At 54.3% G+C, this 16,080-nt stretch overlaps 1 protein-coding gene across 2 annotated transcripts; it reads right to left on the bottom strand.

Moving 5' to 3' along the window:
- Window positions 1–1,165: 1,165 nt before the first annotated feature.
- Window positions 1,166–8,228, bottom strand: GJB1 (gap junction protein beta 1). 2 transcript variants are annotated; one of them, XM_074278055.1, is made up of 2 exons: window positions 7,963–8,228; window positions 1,166–2,562 (listed from the first exon to the last, which is right to left on the bottom strand). In XM_074278055.1, exon 2 carries the CDS (start codon window positions 2,544–2,546, stop codon window positions 1,695–1,697), a length of 852 nt encoding a protein of 283 aa, XP_074134156.1. In that variant the 5' UTR covers window positions 2,547–2,562; window positions 7,963–8,228; the 3' UTR covers window positions 1,166–1,694. The 2 variants fall into 2 exon arrangements, with proteins under 2 accessions (XP_074134156.1, XP_074134157.1); XM_074278056.1 differs by lacking the exon at window positions 7,963–8,228 and adding an exon at window positions 7,324–7,441.
- Window positions 8,229–16,080: the final 7,852 nt, after the last annotated feature.

Raw genomic sequence — 16,080 nt, 5'->3', positions numbered from 1 at the left:
TTTCATGACAATCCCAGGAGGTGGTACTATCATTACCCCCATTTTACAGATGATGAGCTTGAGGCAAACAGAAGGAAAGTGACTTGCTCAGTATCACCCTGCCAGGAAGCTTCTGGGCTCAACTTTGAATTCGAGTCTTCTTGACTCCCAGACCAGTACTCTCTGCACTGACTTTGTGTCCTAACTGCCTGTGGGGAGTATCCTCCTCCCTTTCCCCCTCATGTTCAGAATGGCAAGGGATACAAAGTAAGGTTTGAAATCTCCCAAGGAAGGCCATGGAAGGAGCCCCCGCCCCCACTTTCAAAGTTTGGTTTGGGGCCTGTGTGTTTGGAGGCCAAACCCTCCTCTCCCTGGGCCTGAATTTCCTTGTCTGGAAAGTGAGGGGGACGGGGAGGAGTTTAGACTAGGGTCTCTGAGGTCCCTTCCAACTCTAGAGCCAAGATGCATGAACCTTGACCCTGGACCAGGGAGAGCCAAGGCCCCTTCTTGCTGCCTGAGGCTTGGAGGAGGGAAGGGTGAAAGGTAATTAGCCTGGGGGGGGGGTGGGATCTCCAGGGGGCGCCGAGAAAGGTGCTTCCTGCCCCATGAAGAGACAGAGGGAAGAGAGACAGCCAGCTCCAGCCAGATGCAGTCACACAGCCCAAGCCAGCCAGCTACAGAGAAATCAGGCAGCCACAGGGGAGCAAGAGATCCATGGGCCCTAGGAGCCGTGCCTTGGAGAGGGGGCACAACTCGATCTCCGCAGGGACCGGCTCAGTCTGAACGCATGGTTCAGGGGTGACAGGCGGCGTGGGGGAGACTTGAGATAAGGGAAGCCTGGGAAAGCTGGCTGGCCAGGGGACTGGCCAAGGCGATGGGCCCCGAGCCAGCCTTCCCAGCAGCCCCTCTCTGGCTTGGCAGAGGTTTCCAGAGTGGGGCATTCGAGTGGAAACCTAATTCCATCCTCTGATGGCTCCCGAGGCAGTCAGGAGGCTCTTGGGGTTCTGCAGGAACGGGACGGATCCCCCCCTTTCTAAAGAGTTAAAGAAACTGTTTGGTCAGCCTCGCTATTCCTTTCCTCATCAACCAAGGCAAAGGAAAAGCTGGCTCAGCAGGGGGAAGTCAGCCAGGGGAAGTCTGAGGTCGGAGGGGAAAGGACTCGGCGAACACACAAGTCATAGCCACGTTTACTGTAAAATCCTGTTTAATGTGTAACATTGCGGGCCCGGGCTCCTCGAGTCAAAGGTAGAACTGAGCAACCCCCACCCCCACCCCCGCCGGGCAGATGGAATCCAAGCCTTGTTCTTCCCAGCCATCAGAGCCCTTCCCAGGTGCCAGCAACAACCCCCACCCTACTGACAGGATCCCCAAGTGGTGTCAGGGTTAAGGTTAGTGTCATCAGTGGAAGTGCTGGCAAAGCCCTCCTCCACCCCTAACCCCCAGAAGTACCCAGGGGTCCCGGGGAGAGGAGCAGGAATTAGAAAGGGGAAGGGGAACAGGTAGAACTAGACCCCCCCCCTTTGTTCCCTTAAGCTCAGGGAGCAGGAGGTGACGTGCTCCCTGCCACCCCCTCCCCACCTCCACCTCCCTTCTCCTTCCCTACCCCCCTAGTCAGAAGGCAAGAGCTGGGTGCTCGGGCTGCGGCCTGGCAGACCGGAGGCACCGAGAGCGAGCGAAGGCTAGAGCTGGCGGTGGGTGCGGCCCTGGCCGTGGGCTCAGCAGGCGGAGCAGCGGTCGCTCTTCTCGGCCAGGCCGGCCCCGGTGCCCGGGCTCCGCCGCAGGATGTCTTTGAGGGAGCCGTCCTGGTCACTGAGCAGCTTGTTGATCTCGTTCTGTTTGCACTCATGGGACAGGCGGTGGCCGAAGCCGGAGCCCTTGCGCGAGGGGGGGTTGGAGCGGCGCTGGGCACGCCGGGCGCAGGCCCGGATGATGAGGTACACCACCTCGGCCACGTTGAGCACGATGCAGATCCCTGAGGCGGCCAGCATGAAGACGGTGAAGACCGTCTTCTCCGTGGGCCGGGACACGAAACAGTCCACCACGTTGGGACAGGGGTAGCTGTCGCACTTGACCAGACGCACCATAGCGTAGCCTGGGTAGAGCAGGTAGAAGACATACATGAAGACGGCCTCGAAGAGCAGGCGGAAGAGCACGCTGATGACGTAGGTCCACCACAGCGTGCCTGAGATGTGCACCTTGTGACGCTTGACCTCCTCCAGGTGCAAGGGGTCCCCGTGACCCTCGAGCCGCAGTAGCTTCTTCTCCATGTGCTGCTGATGGGCCACGTGCATGGCCACCAGCAGGGCCGGCGTGGATACCAAGATGAGCTGCAGGGACCACAGGCGCACGTGGGAGATGGGGAAGAACTGGTCGTAGCACACACTGTTACAGCCTGGCTGCAGGGTATTGCAGACGAAGGAGGACTTCTCGTCTCCCCACACGCTCTCGGCGGCCACCACCAGCACCATGATGCGGAAGATGAAGATGACCGAGAGCCAGACGCGCCCGATGGCTGTGGAGTGCCGGTTCACCCCACTGAGTAAGGCATACAGGCCCGTCCAGTTCATCTTGTCTCACTCGCACCTGGAAAGACAGCGGCCACGGTGGGGTCGTGAGCCCCGGGAGCCTGCCACAGCCTTACCCGAGTCACTTCCCCTCTCTGGCCTGCCTCAGTTTCCCCCTCTGCCAAGCAAGGGGGAGGTCGGGTCAGACGACCCCGAGCTTCCCCGGCCGGCTGGAAATCCTTCCCCTCTGCCCTCTGCACGGAGCTGGAGGCTGTTGGGAAAAATGAGGTCCCCTAGCCCTCTGCATCATCCGTCTCCTTTGCCTCATCTCCCCGGTCCCTGCTTCTTCTCGTCCTCTCCCCCTCCTGCTCTGGAGCCGGTTCCCCGGGACGTCCTTCCCCCCGGCTCCCCCAGGTCTCTCTGCTCCCCGTCCATTCCACATATTACCTTGGGGAGCGCCTATCCCGGAGGCCACCCGGACAGGTCCCCTATGGTTTCATACCCGTGCTGGGGGAGTGATCCCCGGGTCCGCGCCTGCGTCCCAATTCCCCGCTGCCCGGTGCTCGGGAGTCATATGCTGCCTTATACCCAGCGTGGACACAATGGGAGCTTTGTGGGGCTCTGAACAACGCCCTTTAGAATTCAGATCAAACGCCCTGACTTCCGCCCACCCTGGACACAGAGCACTTGTGTCCCAGCGCCGGACACCCAGCCTGCACCCACCTGTTCTGTGCCCGCCCGGTCCATCCCCGCACCCGCCATGAAGCCAGAAGAATGGGAGGGGTGGGGGGAAGGGAGGGGAGACCAGAGACAGAGCCTGGGAAGGGGGATGGATCGGGAGGATGAGAGCCCCCTCGCCCTACAACCAGCGTCCCCTTGGCTCCCTCTCTCACTCACTTGGAGCCCGGCTTCCCGACTCACGTACGCTTGCCCCGCAACGGCTTTAGGCGACGCTGAGGTTCCCCTAGACAGGGCCAGCTGGGGTTTCTCTCTCTCTGGAAGGCCAGTGGGGTCCCCAGATCTCCCTTGTTTTTCCTGCTTCCCTAAGGGAAGCCAGGAGAAGACCCCCATAGCCCCATCCTGAGCCTCCAGGATCACACATGCGTGCAAAGAACTCAGAAGGGCTCTTATTTTTAATAGATGGAGAAACTGAGGCCAGAGGCCTTCGGGGCCTTGCCAAGGTCAGCACGGTAGGCGGTGGTGCAGCCCAGAGTGAATCCGTTCTCCCCCTCTGAAGCACACACCCCGTAGGGCAGGCAGAGGACAGGGGCGGGGAAAGGCAGGATGGTGGTCCTTTCTGCCGCTCCCCAAGGCTCTGGAGATACATGGTCCCTCGGGTGGCTTGAGAACGCCCGGCCCATTCTCCCACCGGCTTGTTGACCTGAAGTCTCTGCCCTAGATACAAGGACGGCCCATTCCGTCCCTGCCCGTCTGTTGCAACCTCGGGCTGGCGTGTGGAGGGCACAGCTTTTCCCCATCCCCTGGCGCAAGCTCCGTCCATCCCTTCCGTTTGCTGTTAGTGTGTCAGCGGCCGAGGGCTCTGGGTAAGCCATAAATCAGGGTGGGGGACCGCTAGAATATCAACAGTCAGCCTTCCCCTCCCCGCATCGGGCCTTCAGAAAGGGCCACTGCCCAGTTCTGGTCTCCACAATCAGAAGGAATCCAAGAGAGGTCCCAGGACTCCGAGAGGATGCCGGCAAGAAGTCAGGGTCATGTGGCCGGCAGAGGAGAGTGCACTGGCCGACCATGCTCAGAGAAGCTGTGCCCAGATCCTGCTCCCACCTGTCACTTCCAAGCTGGGGACTTTAGAGTGTGCCATCGCCTAGAGAAGTGACTTCAGAGGCAGGTGCAAGGCCCGTCTCAGGTGAACTGGGATACATCCCAGGTGAGCGTGGGAGTTGGGGGCGGGAGGGGGGCGGCTGCATTGACATCGTGGGCCCCTTGGAAGGCACTGTGGCACACTTGGTAAATGGCGGCCTTGGCTTCGGGAAGATCTGCCATGGACACACACTGGTGTATGACCCCTGAGTGGTGCTCCCACTGAGTTCTCCCCTCCCAGATGGCACTCCCAGGTCCGCACCTCTGCCTTTAAATCATTCTCACCATCGCCATCCTCCTCCTCCTCAAAAGCCATCCTCACCATCCTCACTATCCTCACCGTCATCATTCTCACCATCACCATCTTCATCCTCACCATCCTCACCCTCATCCTCACATCGCCATCTTCACCATCCTCATCTCACCATCAGCATCACCATCAGCAGGCCAGTTCGTGGAGTACGAATGAGGTCTGACCCCAGACTTTTGGGTTCAGGGTGTGTTTCCTGCCTCGCTAACGGAGACAGGCCCAGCCTTTTTGACACCACGGTTCGGTTTCCCCTTCTTGCCATGGGTGTGTGGGGGGGGATTGGGAGAGAGAATGGGCACCCTCCTGGATCCCCAGCATCATCTGCTCTGGCTACATTTGGAGCCAGGGCCCTAATCAGAAAGCGAGAGGAGAAAACCGAGGCCCGAGGGGAGCAGCAGAGCTGGGAATCCCCGGCTGTGTGTTTGGTGTTCTAGGTGTCTTGGCGCCACGGTGGCCCTTCCGAGGGCCCTTTAAAGCTTGGCCAAACACTTTGCTACTGTTTTCTTATTTGGAGCTGGGGCTCTAATTGTCTAATTTGCAGATAAGGAGAATGAGGTAGACAATAGAAATCTCTTAGCCAGAGTCTGATAAGAACCTGAGGTAGGATAGGGCCCTGTCTTCCCGACTCTAGTCACTGAGCCGCCTAGTTGGGGGCTGCCACCGGCTCTCTTCTACATCTGAGATACAGTTTGTGGGCCAGCCGCCCCCCTGTAAAACGAGGAAGGCTAAGTGCCGGGGTCCTGCCGGCCCCAACAGTCTCTGACCCTCTGCTCATAGCCTGCAAGAGCCAGAGATTCGGGGCACCAAGCTCTTCCCGGGGGCCCACGCTGCCCGGCCAAGACAATCAGACGGGGCCCTCCCCGGGGGTGCCAGAGGCAGTTGGGGAATGAATTGGCCAGGTATCTTGAGCCCTAGGAGTACCCGGCAATGGGGCAGATCCAAGAAATCATTAGAGGAGGGTGGGGAGTGGGCGTAGCTTCAGGAGCAAATAACCAAGGAAGCTTCCTCCATATCCCTCATTTGGCTATCTCTCTCTCCGGATTTCAACTCAGACCCATTGTTCTTGTCCCCCTCGGTGGCAGCCTGTGTCCCTGGTTAGCTTGCCCTCTGATTTGACCTGCTTTTCATTTCTCTGGCTCAGAGGGAAGTCAAGTCAGCACTGGCCTTGAGCCCCCTTCAATGATCCTCTTGGAACCATCCATGACCACCACCCCTTCCTCCGGCTCTGCCTTATTTCCCACAGGTCTCGGGGCGCAGGGGGAGAGCATTTGCGGCTCCAGCCAAGTCTCTGAGGGCTCGGTTGGGCCCAGGCGGCCCCTCAGGAGCAGTTGCCTCCTGCCACCCCAACCAGTCCCGTGACTTCCCTTTGAGAGGCTGGCAACTTCCACACTCTCAGGGGGAGGGACTCGGTTTTGAAATCCACACTGGCTGAGTGACATTTGTTCTGAGTCCTGCTCTCAGTCTGTTTTTGTGTGGTTTCCAGCAGGGGGAGAGGGGACAAGAGACAAGGGAGCACGTTTGCTCACTGGGGGAGTCTGACGAGCCCCCCCCCCCCCCAATTCTGGCCCCAGCTGGCAGTCCAAGGTTTGCTATTCTGCTAAATGGGACAGCAGCTGGAGAGGAAAGGCCAGTGTGGACCGCGCAGGGCTGCCTCAGAGGTGTTTCAGATAGACCTGAAGTACAACACGCCTCCCCAGAGCCAAACACCGGCGGCCCCCAACACCTTCCCCGATGCCCCAAGAGTCAGAGAACATCAGGAATGGGGCCCCTGCTCGACAGCCATACGGAGAGAGGAGGGGGCCTGGCTAGCTGGCCAGCGGCGGCCCCGGGAGGTCTTCCTTCTCTCCAGGCCTTTTCCCCAGCCCTGGTTGCCCCATCCAAACACTCAGCCCAAATTGTTCCATCTGCACGGGTGCCAGATGACATGCTGGAGGGGGCTCCCCTCTAGCTTAGGGGTCACCGACCCCACTTCCTCCCCCTCTTTCCCTGCTACCTCGCTACAGCCGGGGCTGCCTCTAGCAATAAGGCGACAACAGCCCCTGGAAGGGGAAAGCAGCAGCACCAAAACTGCCAGAGAGAGCCCAGGACTTCCTCCCCCCATAGCTCGGTTACCAGCTGGGAAGCTGCTGGTGGGGGAGAAGCAAGGTGGGCCCAAGGAATGCAGGGAAATGTGGCTGCTGCAGGGGACCCGGCGCAAGGAGCTGCTCGCGTTTTCATCGAGCTAATTATTTTTGCCACCTCCATTTTATGCCATCCTTCAGTGTCATCAAATCGAGGATGCCACACGGTGTAAAATGCCCCAGTCTCGTGAAATGGTTCTTTGGAAATTTTAAGCCCTTTAAATTTTGCTGCCCTGGAGCAAAGATCTCTCATCCTACCCTGGTTATGGCCGTGTCCCCAAGGGTCTATCAGGGCAAGCCGGGAGCCGCTTTTCCCTTTCCTTCTGGACACCTCCTTCCCCACTCTGTAACCCCAATATGGCAGAGGTTGAGGGGACCTCGTCTTGCCCTCAGCATGGCGGCCCTATTGAGAGATAGCTCCGTTCTCAGGACCCAGCTGCTCAGACAGCCCCTCTCCCCAACCCCCTGCTCACAACTGAGACTTTCTGTAGAATCTCTAGAAGGGGGATTTCTCTTTGCCCTCCTCAGCAGGATCCTTAGGCAGGCCTGGTTTCCCCAAGCCCCTCGGGAGGCCTTAGCCGAGCCTACTTACCTTACTCCTGTCCTGACTCGAACCCAGCGCCCAGAGCTTCTCTGTTGCCACTAGTTCAGGCCTACCTGGGCTTCGGGTCCATTCAAGTGGCTGAATCCTCACTGTGTGGAGGGCCTTATAGCGCAGAGCCAGAGGAAGGCCAGCCCCACCCCTCCCACAGAATTTGCAGCGTGATAGGAGGAAATGACACCCTGGCTCCCTTTGCCGCCTGGTCTCGTCTGCCCGGCTCCTGGCTCCCCAGATCTCAAAGCTCCCCGCTTTCCCTTGTGTGCCTGCCGGCTCCTGGGCCAGCCTCAAGGCCCACGTGGGTCGTCCCAGCCCGGCCTGAGCCCCCTTGGCTTTCCCCGTCCTCCATTCTGGGCTCCAGGAGGAGTCTCCCCCGCCCCCCACCCCCCATGCAGTTCGGCAGCCTTGTTTGCCTTGGAAGCCAGCAGGGCAGGTAAATAGCCCTTGGCAGCAGCCAGCTGTCATCCAGAGCCTGAGTCCAGGAGGAACCTGCTCGGGTGGGCAAAGAGAATCTGGCCCGGACCCAGGGAGCATTGGGGGGGGCAGGTGTCTTTCTAGGGATGGGCGCCCCCATGGCTGAGGTGAGATTGAGGGGCCACAGAAGGGGAACTCAGAGCCTGGTCGGGGACTCACCTGACTTCTGTGTCAAGGAAGAGAGAGATCCGGGTGCCTTGACCCCGAGGCCCAGAGACCAGGCTGCTGCCTCCTCCTCCTCCAGACCTAGCTCCCAAGCACGTCCCCCTCCTCACCTCCCTGGCACAGTGGCACAGTGGCTGCTGGGGCCCTTCCCCAGGGAATAGCTGAGGGGTGTCTGCCACTCAATGCTCCGGCCAGCCCAGCCCAGCTCAGGGGAGGGACCGTGGAGTCTGGGGCCAGGGGAAGATATGGCCCACAGCCCAGGAGGAACCGGACAAATATTAACCAGGCCCCACCTCCTCCTGCGCAAGCAATTCTCCATTGGGACCCAGCTATTGATGAGTGACCCTGGCCCCTCCTGCCTGGGGTCGGCCCAAACTAGGCACCTGGCTGGGCCAGCGGCCGCATCGCCCTCATGACTGACCTCGGCCTGGCCCATGTGCCAGCCTCCGGAGCAGGCTCTCCGCCCTGCTTGTATTTCAGCTGGAGCGAGTGGGACGGTGGTCCCCGCCAGCTTGCTTGTCTCCCGGCCATCCCTGACTACAGAACCCTGGGCTTCCCCCGGAATTGCCCTGCTCCTGGGGGGGCCTGAGCCCAGAGGCCTGGAGCCTAGGGTCAGAGGCCTCGGTCCAGGGTCCAAGGGCCAAGGGCCTTAGGAGGTGGGGGTTGGACTGCAAAGCTTGCTGTGAGCAGCCCCCACCCTTGGAAATCATTAAGATAAATACAGATCATCAACCATTAACCGTCTGCTTAACCCAGATCCAAGGTCTCGCCATTGGCAGGGGCGGGCCCAAGCCCCCAAGCCCCGAGGCGCGCCCACAGCCTGGAAAGATAGAACTGTCGGCCTGGTCCCCTGACTTTCACTGTCTGTCCCAAGTCAGGCTCCCTTTGGGATGAGGGTCATGGGCTGAGCCTCCATTGGCCCCATTCAGGTCCGGAGCAGAGTTTGGAAATGCTGCTGTTTGCGTGGTGGGCTGCCAAGGGCAAGGAGCCTACCCGATGCCCGACTTTGAGGGTCTGGACCTCTCTCCCTCCCATCCCCGGCCCATATACCCAAGGAAGCAGGACCGGGGGGGGGAGGGGGGTAACCAGCACAAGGCAGAGGAAACAAGCTTGGAAGTGACCCGACTAGGACCTCAGAGTGAGTGTGTGTGGCCCCAGGCCTAGCCTCCCAGCTCCAGGGCCAGTGCGGTTTCCATTATGCACTGGGCCAACCACGTACACACATGGCAGTGTGAGTGTGTGAGTATGTGTGTGTGCAGGCCTGGGCTCTTGGAAGAACTTGAACAAGGAAAGACAAGAGGTCACAGATCTGGAGACATGAGGCTGGCGCCAGCATGGAGCATGAAATAGTGGACGGAGTCCAGAGGCGGGGGATCTGGGTCCAGGATAAAGCTGTGGGGGGCGGGGGGGAGTGGGGAAGGGGAAACTCTTCTAAGCTGCCCCCAGCAGGCCTCCCACGAGCCACTGATCCTCTGAAACAACAGGAAACAACAGGCAGCTGGAAGCGCTGGGAGAGCGTCCTCCCAGCCCTGGGAGTCCCCCATTCTCCGGCTTACTCACTTCAAGAGAGCAGCTTGAAGGCCTTTACCAGCCCAGTGACCCAGAGGAAGGCCCTTCCCCATTCTGAGCCTCAGTTTCCTTCTCAGTCAAATAAAGAGACCTAGAGTGCCTCCACCAAGGCTGTTGGGAGGACGAGCCAAGATGAGAAAGTGAACCAAATGGGAATGGCCTGCCATTCAAGGCCCTCCACTTTCAGGCACTAACATGTCCTTCTAGACCCATTGCACACTGCTCTGCCCCAGACTATCTAGGCCCCAGCAGAACTGCAAGGTCTTTCTTGGCCTCCCCCGCTGAAATTCTCACCTTTCAAGGCCCAATTCAGGGGCCGCCTCTCCCACGAAACCTGGTCCTAGAAGGGACGCCCCTCTGTTCACCTTTTCTCTTCTTGTATCTCACCTTGTCTATCCATCCCAATCTAAGCTGGATAAAGAGCTAGGGGGTGCTCCTCTCCGCTCCCCCCCAAAAGCCTTCAAAGACAATGGCCTTTTGGGTTTCTGTGCCCCCAGCAATGAGGCAGGGTCTTCCTTGGATGATGCTTCTGGCTTTCGCCTTTACTCTCTTTCTCTCTCTCTTTCTTCTTCTTCTTCTTCCTCTTCCTCTTCTTCTTCTTCTTCTTCTTCTTCTTCTTCTTCTTCTTCTTCTTCTTCTTCTTCTTCTTCTTCTTCTTCTTCTTCTTCTTCTTCTTCTTCTTCTTCTTCTCTCTTCTCCTTCTTCTCTCTTTCTTTCCTTCTCTTCCTTCCTTCCTTCCTTCCTTCCTTCCTTCCTTCCTTCCTTCCTTCCTTCCTTCCTTCCTTCCTTCCTTCCTTCCTTCCTTCCTTCCTTCCTTCCTTCCTTCCTTCCTTCCCTCCTTCCTTCCTTCCTTTCCCCTTTCTTTCCTGCTTTTTTTTGCTTTCTTGAATGAATACCAAAGGATATGTTACTTAATTTGACACATAGATCATCATCATCATCATGATCACTAGCATTCCTATGGCACTTCAAGGTTTGAAAAGCACTGTATATTCATGATCTGAGTTGAAAAAAACAAAACAAAACCCGATCTCTTCTTTCACAACAAGGAGAGCTCATCGGGGCTTGGACTAGTTGGGAAAGGTTTTAAAGCAGAACTTAACCCTCAAAGAGTTTGAGCCTGAATGGGTGGGATGAGGACCTTGTAGCCAGAAGGAAGAGCTTGAGCAAAAGTTAGGAGGCAGGAAGGTGCAAGGCACACCTGGGGGAATAATAGGATTTGGAGTTGGAAACAGTCTTAGATAATACAAGGGTCATCATTTGCCCTTCCCCACGGGAACAATGGGAAAGTAAACCAGTTTTCTTGAATTGAGAGGTTTCTGTTGAGAAGGAGTGGAAAATAAGGCTGGAAAGGTAAACTGGGACAAGATTAGGGAGGACTCCGAATGGTAAGCCAGGAAGCTTGGACTTTATCCTACAGACAATACGAGACAGGCCGGCTCCATCAAGAACAGGTTGTCCATTCCCAGAAATGATTCCGATGTAAACAAAAGCATCAAGCCACCTTTATTTTTTTTAAAAATCAAAGCAGGTCACACTTGAAGTACCTCATTTCCTTTTTGGACAGGATTGTTGCCCTCAGCGGCTGGGGACAAAGCTGTAGATACGGGTTACCTCGATCTCAGTGGAATATTTGCCAAAGAAAGACAGGGCGGGGCGGCTAAAGAGCCGGCTTTAAGAGCAGGCCACCCTGGATTCAGATCCCATTTCTGACCCGGCTTATCTGTGAGACCCTAGAGGAGTCAGTTTTCTGAATGCTCAGGAACTCGAGAAGATTGGGAATTATATAGAAGGGGCTATGCTGAATGTGTCAAGGGACTTCCCTCTTCCTGGAGCTTCCTGTCCTGGTTCATCTACACCTAGTTGATAAAGAATCTCATGAAATCCTACTGACCAACCATGAAAATGTGGGGGCTGTGTGACAGTGCAGCCTAATGGCGATGAATGCGCTCATAGCAGCTAGTAGGGAGGTCTTGGGGGAGTGCCCCGGGGATCTGGGCTCCACCATGGGTCATTGCTCATTCTGATCAATGACTTGGCAACCTCCCCTGATATGCAGATGAGAGCAAGCCCCACGGGACTCAGTGGAATACCATGGCAGGACCCCGGACCCAACGCGTCATCGGGCTGTGCCAAAGATGCATGGTGTCTGGGAACAGGGAGGGCTTTGTGCTCCTTTGCCCTCTGCCCTTTGTCCTGGTGAGAGCACAGCTGGAGGATCGTGATGAGCAAGGGACACCACATTTTAGGAAAATCATAGATAAGCTGGAGAGTCCAAAGGGCAGCCACTGGAGAGCCCATGCCATATAAGGACTGGCTGAAGCAACCAGGGACCTTTAGCCAACCCTCTCCCCACCCCCACAAGAACCACGATAGCCATCTTTAAATATTTGGAAAGAAGAGGGATCAGCCCTGTTCTGTTTGGCCCCGGGGAGCCAGGAGTTGGAGATCCTGCCGAGGAAGAGGAAAAACTAGCTAAGGAGGACAGCTATCCCACAGTGCAATGGGGAGGGGGGGGAGGTCTTGGCGGGTAGTGAACTTCCCTTCATTGGAGATCAGCACAAATGCCAAGAGGAGCAGAGTTATCAAGGGGGTCCTTCTTATTTGGGTCCAGGTTGGTCTTGTTGCCACTGACTCAAGGGGAGAGTCTCACGGTGCCTTTGAAGTTTTTCAGGACAGATCAGAAAGGGAAAAGAGCTAGAGGTGACAGGCCAGAGGTCATAAGGGCCTAAACTAGAGACAGAGAGGGCTGCAGGATCAAATTGCTCCGGAAAGGCTTTGTAGGAGGCAGCGGAGCCCCACTGCCACCTGGGTAATGCTCCACCTAGCCACTCTCTTTAGTCATTCCACAAATATTGATTGAGGGCCTTCTCCCCGGGAGAGCTCTTCCAGGGAAGCTAGTAGGAAATGTGGGGCTGGAGCCATTCCAGGGAAGAGAAGAGAAGAGCCTCCCTCTGTGCCGACCCCAGTTCCTCCTTCCCTCAGCTGCCAGAGCGATTTTCCCAAAATGCAGTCCAGAACCATGTTCCTCCCCTACTCCATAAACTCCAGTGACTCCGTAGGACAGAATATAGACTCCAGACTGGGAGTCACATTTAAAGCCCTCTTCAAGTACCTTTGAACCCACTGAACACATGGCTCTCCCTCACACGCTCCATGGCCGTCAGGAGTTACCCAATCACGGCACATTCCCTTTTCTCGCCTCTCCCTCTTGGGACCTTTAGTTTCCTTTAAAACCTAGTTCAAATTTCCACCTCCTACAGGAGGCTCAATGTGGCCTTCCCAGCTGGAAGCACCTGTTCCTCCCTCACCAATAGCCATACTCGGATTTAGCAGATGGCAGCACTCCTCAGCCACGGCCCCACCAGCCAGAACCTAAGTTCCTCAAGGGCAGAGGCCCCTTGCTTTTGTCTCTGTGTCTCCAGGGCCTACCGTCAGGCCTGGCACAGCCTAGGCCCTTAAGTGCCTGTGCTTGATTTATCAGTTGATAGAGACCTCATGACCCTGGTCTTGCTAACTCTGAGAGCGCTGCCCCTCCTTTGAAGAATCTTCTCCCCTCTGCCTCTAAATGTGGCCATTCTCCAAGGCTCCATCCCCATGCTTCCCTCTTTATGCTCTCTTCCTCAAGGAGTTCATTTATCTTCTTGCCCTGAAGGGGGTACCTTCCCCAGACTCCATCTTCAGCCTTGATTTCTCTCTTCAGGATCAGTCCCACCTTTGAAACTGCCTGCTGGGGGCAGCTAGGTGGTGCAGTGGATAGAGCACCAGCCCTGAATTCAGGAGGACCCGAGTTCAAATGTGATCTCACTTAACACTTCCTAGCTGTGTGACACTGGGCAAGTCACTTAACCCCAGCCTCAAAAAAAAAAAAAAAAAAAAAAAAAGACAAAGAAAAAGAAACTGCCTGCTGCCCAGAGATGTCCACCTAATGATACTTCCAACTCAACATCATTCTCGTCCTACCAGCTCCCCTCTCAGACTTTTTTTTTTAATTTTTTATTATATATATATATTTTTATAATATTATCCCTTGTATTCATTTTTCCAAATTACCCCCCCTCCCTCTATTCCCTCCCCCCGATGACAGGCAATCCCATACATTTTACATGTGTTACAATATAGTCTAAGTACAATACATGTGTGTAAATATCATTTTCTTGTTGCACAATAAACATTAGAATCCGAAGGTACATGCAACCTGGGCAGACAGACAGTAGTGCTAACAATTTACATTCACTTCCCAGTGTTTCTTCTCTGGGTGTAGCTACCTCTGTCCATCATTGATCAACTGGAAGTGAGTTGGATCTTCTTTATGTTGAAGATTTCCACTTCCATCAGAATACATCCTCATACAGTATTGTTGTTGAAGTGTACAGCGATCTTCTGGTTCTGCTCATTTCACTCAGCATCAGTTGATTTAAGTCTCTCCAGGCCTCTCTGTATTCCTCCTGCTGGTCATTTCTTACAGAGCAATAATATTCCATAACCTTCATATACCACAATTTACCCAACCATTCTCCAACTGGTGGACATCCATTCATCTTCCAGTTTCTAGCTACAACAAAAAGAGCTGCCACAAACATTTTGGCACATATATGTCTCTTTCCGCTCTTTAGTATTTCTTTGGGATATAATCCCAGTAGTAGCGCTGCTGGGTCAAAGGGTATGCACAGTTTGATAACTTTTTGGGCATAATTCCAGATTGCTCTCCAGAATGGCTGGATTCTTTCGCAACTCCACCAGCAATGTATTAGTGTCCCAGTTTCCCCACATCCCCTCCAACATTCATCATTATTTGTTCCTGTCATCTTAGCCAATCTCTCAGACTTTCTTAATTCTATCTTTCTCCCCCACCCCCACCCCAGCCAGTCAATTACCAAGTCTTTTCAATTCTTCCTCACAACTTACTTTAGGTCTTCATCACATCCCCCCTGGACTACTCCAGTAGCCTTCCCAGCGACCTTTCCCTCTTTGGTTCCTAGGCCCCCAGATCCACAGGGCTACTCCTTCCAATAGCATCCAGCTTGGGTCTCCCTCACCTCATCATATATGGTTCTCGTCCGTGTCTTGCCACGAATCCTCTGTACCTGATTCTGTTTGTCCTTTGTTTCTGAAGAGGACCAAAGATATCATGGGGTGAAGTTTTGACTTGCTCATGAATTGGATTTCAAGGAGGCAGAGTTGTACAAAGCCTCGGTTTTTCTTCCAGAGTCATCAAAATGCGATGGCAAGACAAAAGTCAAGATGATTGGTAATGGCCTAGGATGCAGTGGATGACCTCAGGGTCCTTGATGTCTGAATGCGCTCTAAGAGCTCCACAGTGCACCTCAGCCACCTTCATGGCCACTGGAACGAGTTGTTTTCATACACCCACCCCTTCTCGCTCAACAGGCTCCATCGTCAGCTCACCCCAACGGGGTTCAAAAGTGAGTAGAATCATGAAACCATAAAAACGTTAGGTCAAGGTGTAGCATATGGAGGGGGAAGTAATGGGCTACATTTTCTACTCTAGAACACGTGCTTGGAGTAGATAGCCACCTATTCAGGTCCTAATTTTTTGGGTTAGATCCCTCTAGGTCAGAAAGGGGGTACATTGAGGGCTCCTATCACTATATCTTTATTGTCTCTTTTTCATCATAATTTTTCTTCAAGTATTTAGTTGCTGTGTCATTTGGCACAGTTTAATATTGATATTAATTCATCATCGCTGGTATTTTTCAGCTTACTGCAGTTTCTCTGCTAATCTCTTTTAATCATTTGAATTGAAATTTTTTTTTTTTTTGCTGTTGACTTATCTGAGATCACAATTGCTATCCCCGCTTTTCTTAAAAGTTTATTGGAAACATAATAGAGTTTGCTCCAACCTCTTATTTTAATTTGTGTGAATCTATGTTTAAGTGTTTTTCTTATAAAGGACATTTTGTTGGATTCTGCTTTCTAATCTATTTTGTTAACCTCTTCCATTTTATGGATGAGGTCTTCCCATTCCCATTCACAATCACAATAACCATTTAATTGTGTATTTTTCTCTAGCTTATTCATTTATACTTCGCCCTGTCCTCTTCATAAAGAATAGGGAGATGAGAGATGAATGTATTCAGCAACAGCGCTCCAGGTTTGATGCAATCAGCTTCTATTCCCTTGTCCTCTTTTCCACAGTCAGAGGCTAATCACAGGTTCTTCCCCTTTATTTCTTTCCTTTGAAATTTTCTTTGCAATATACCTTCGTGGGTTGGAGTTTGTTTTGCTTATAACTAAGCCCTCCCTAAATCTACGCTCCTTCTTCCTCACTCTTTCCCCTCTCATTTCCCTCTTGAATGAAATGTACTTCTTCCCTTCATTGTGTCTTCATTATGTTGAAGTCTTCAGTCTATGTATTCTTTCCTCCTTGGATCAGTTCACATGAAAATGAGATTCCTAGTCCACTCCCCCCGATATCCTCCTTTCTGTTTGTATATTTTGCTACATGTTCACCTTGATTATGTGAGATAACTTCCACCATCTTTCTTCTACCTTTTTTTCCTCCAGTTTATTCGTTTTCCT

The sequence above is a fragment of the Sminthopsis crassicaudata genome, chromosome X (assembly GCF_048593235.1).
Source record: "Sminthopsis crassicaudata isolate SCR6 chromosome X, ASM4859323v1, whole genome shotgun sequence".
NCBI lineage: Eukaryota > Metazoa > Chordata > Mammalia > Dasyuromorphia > Dasyuridae > Sminthopsis > Sminthopsis crassicaudata.
Note: the sequence above shows the minus strand (reverse complement) of the source record. Positions and strands in the feature narration are given on the sequence as shown.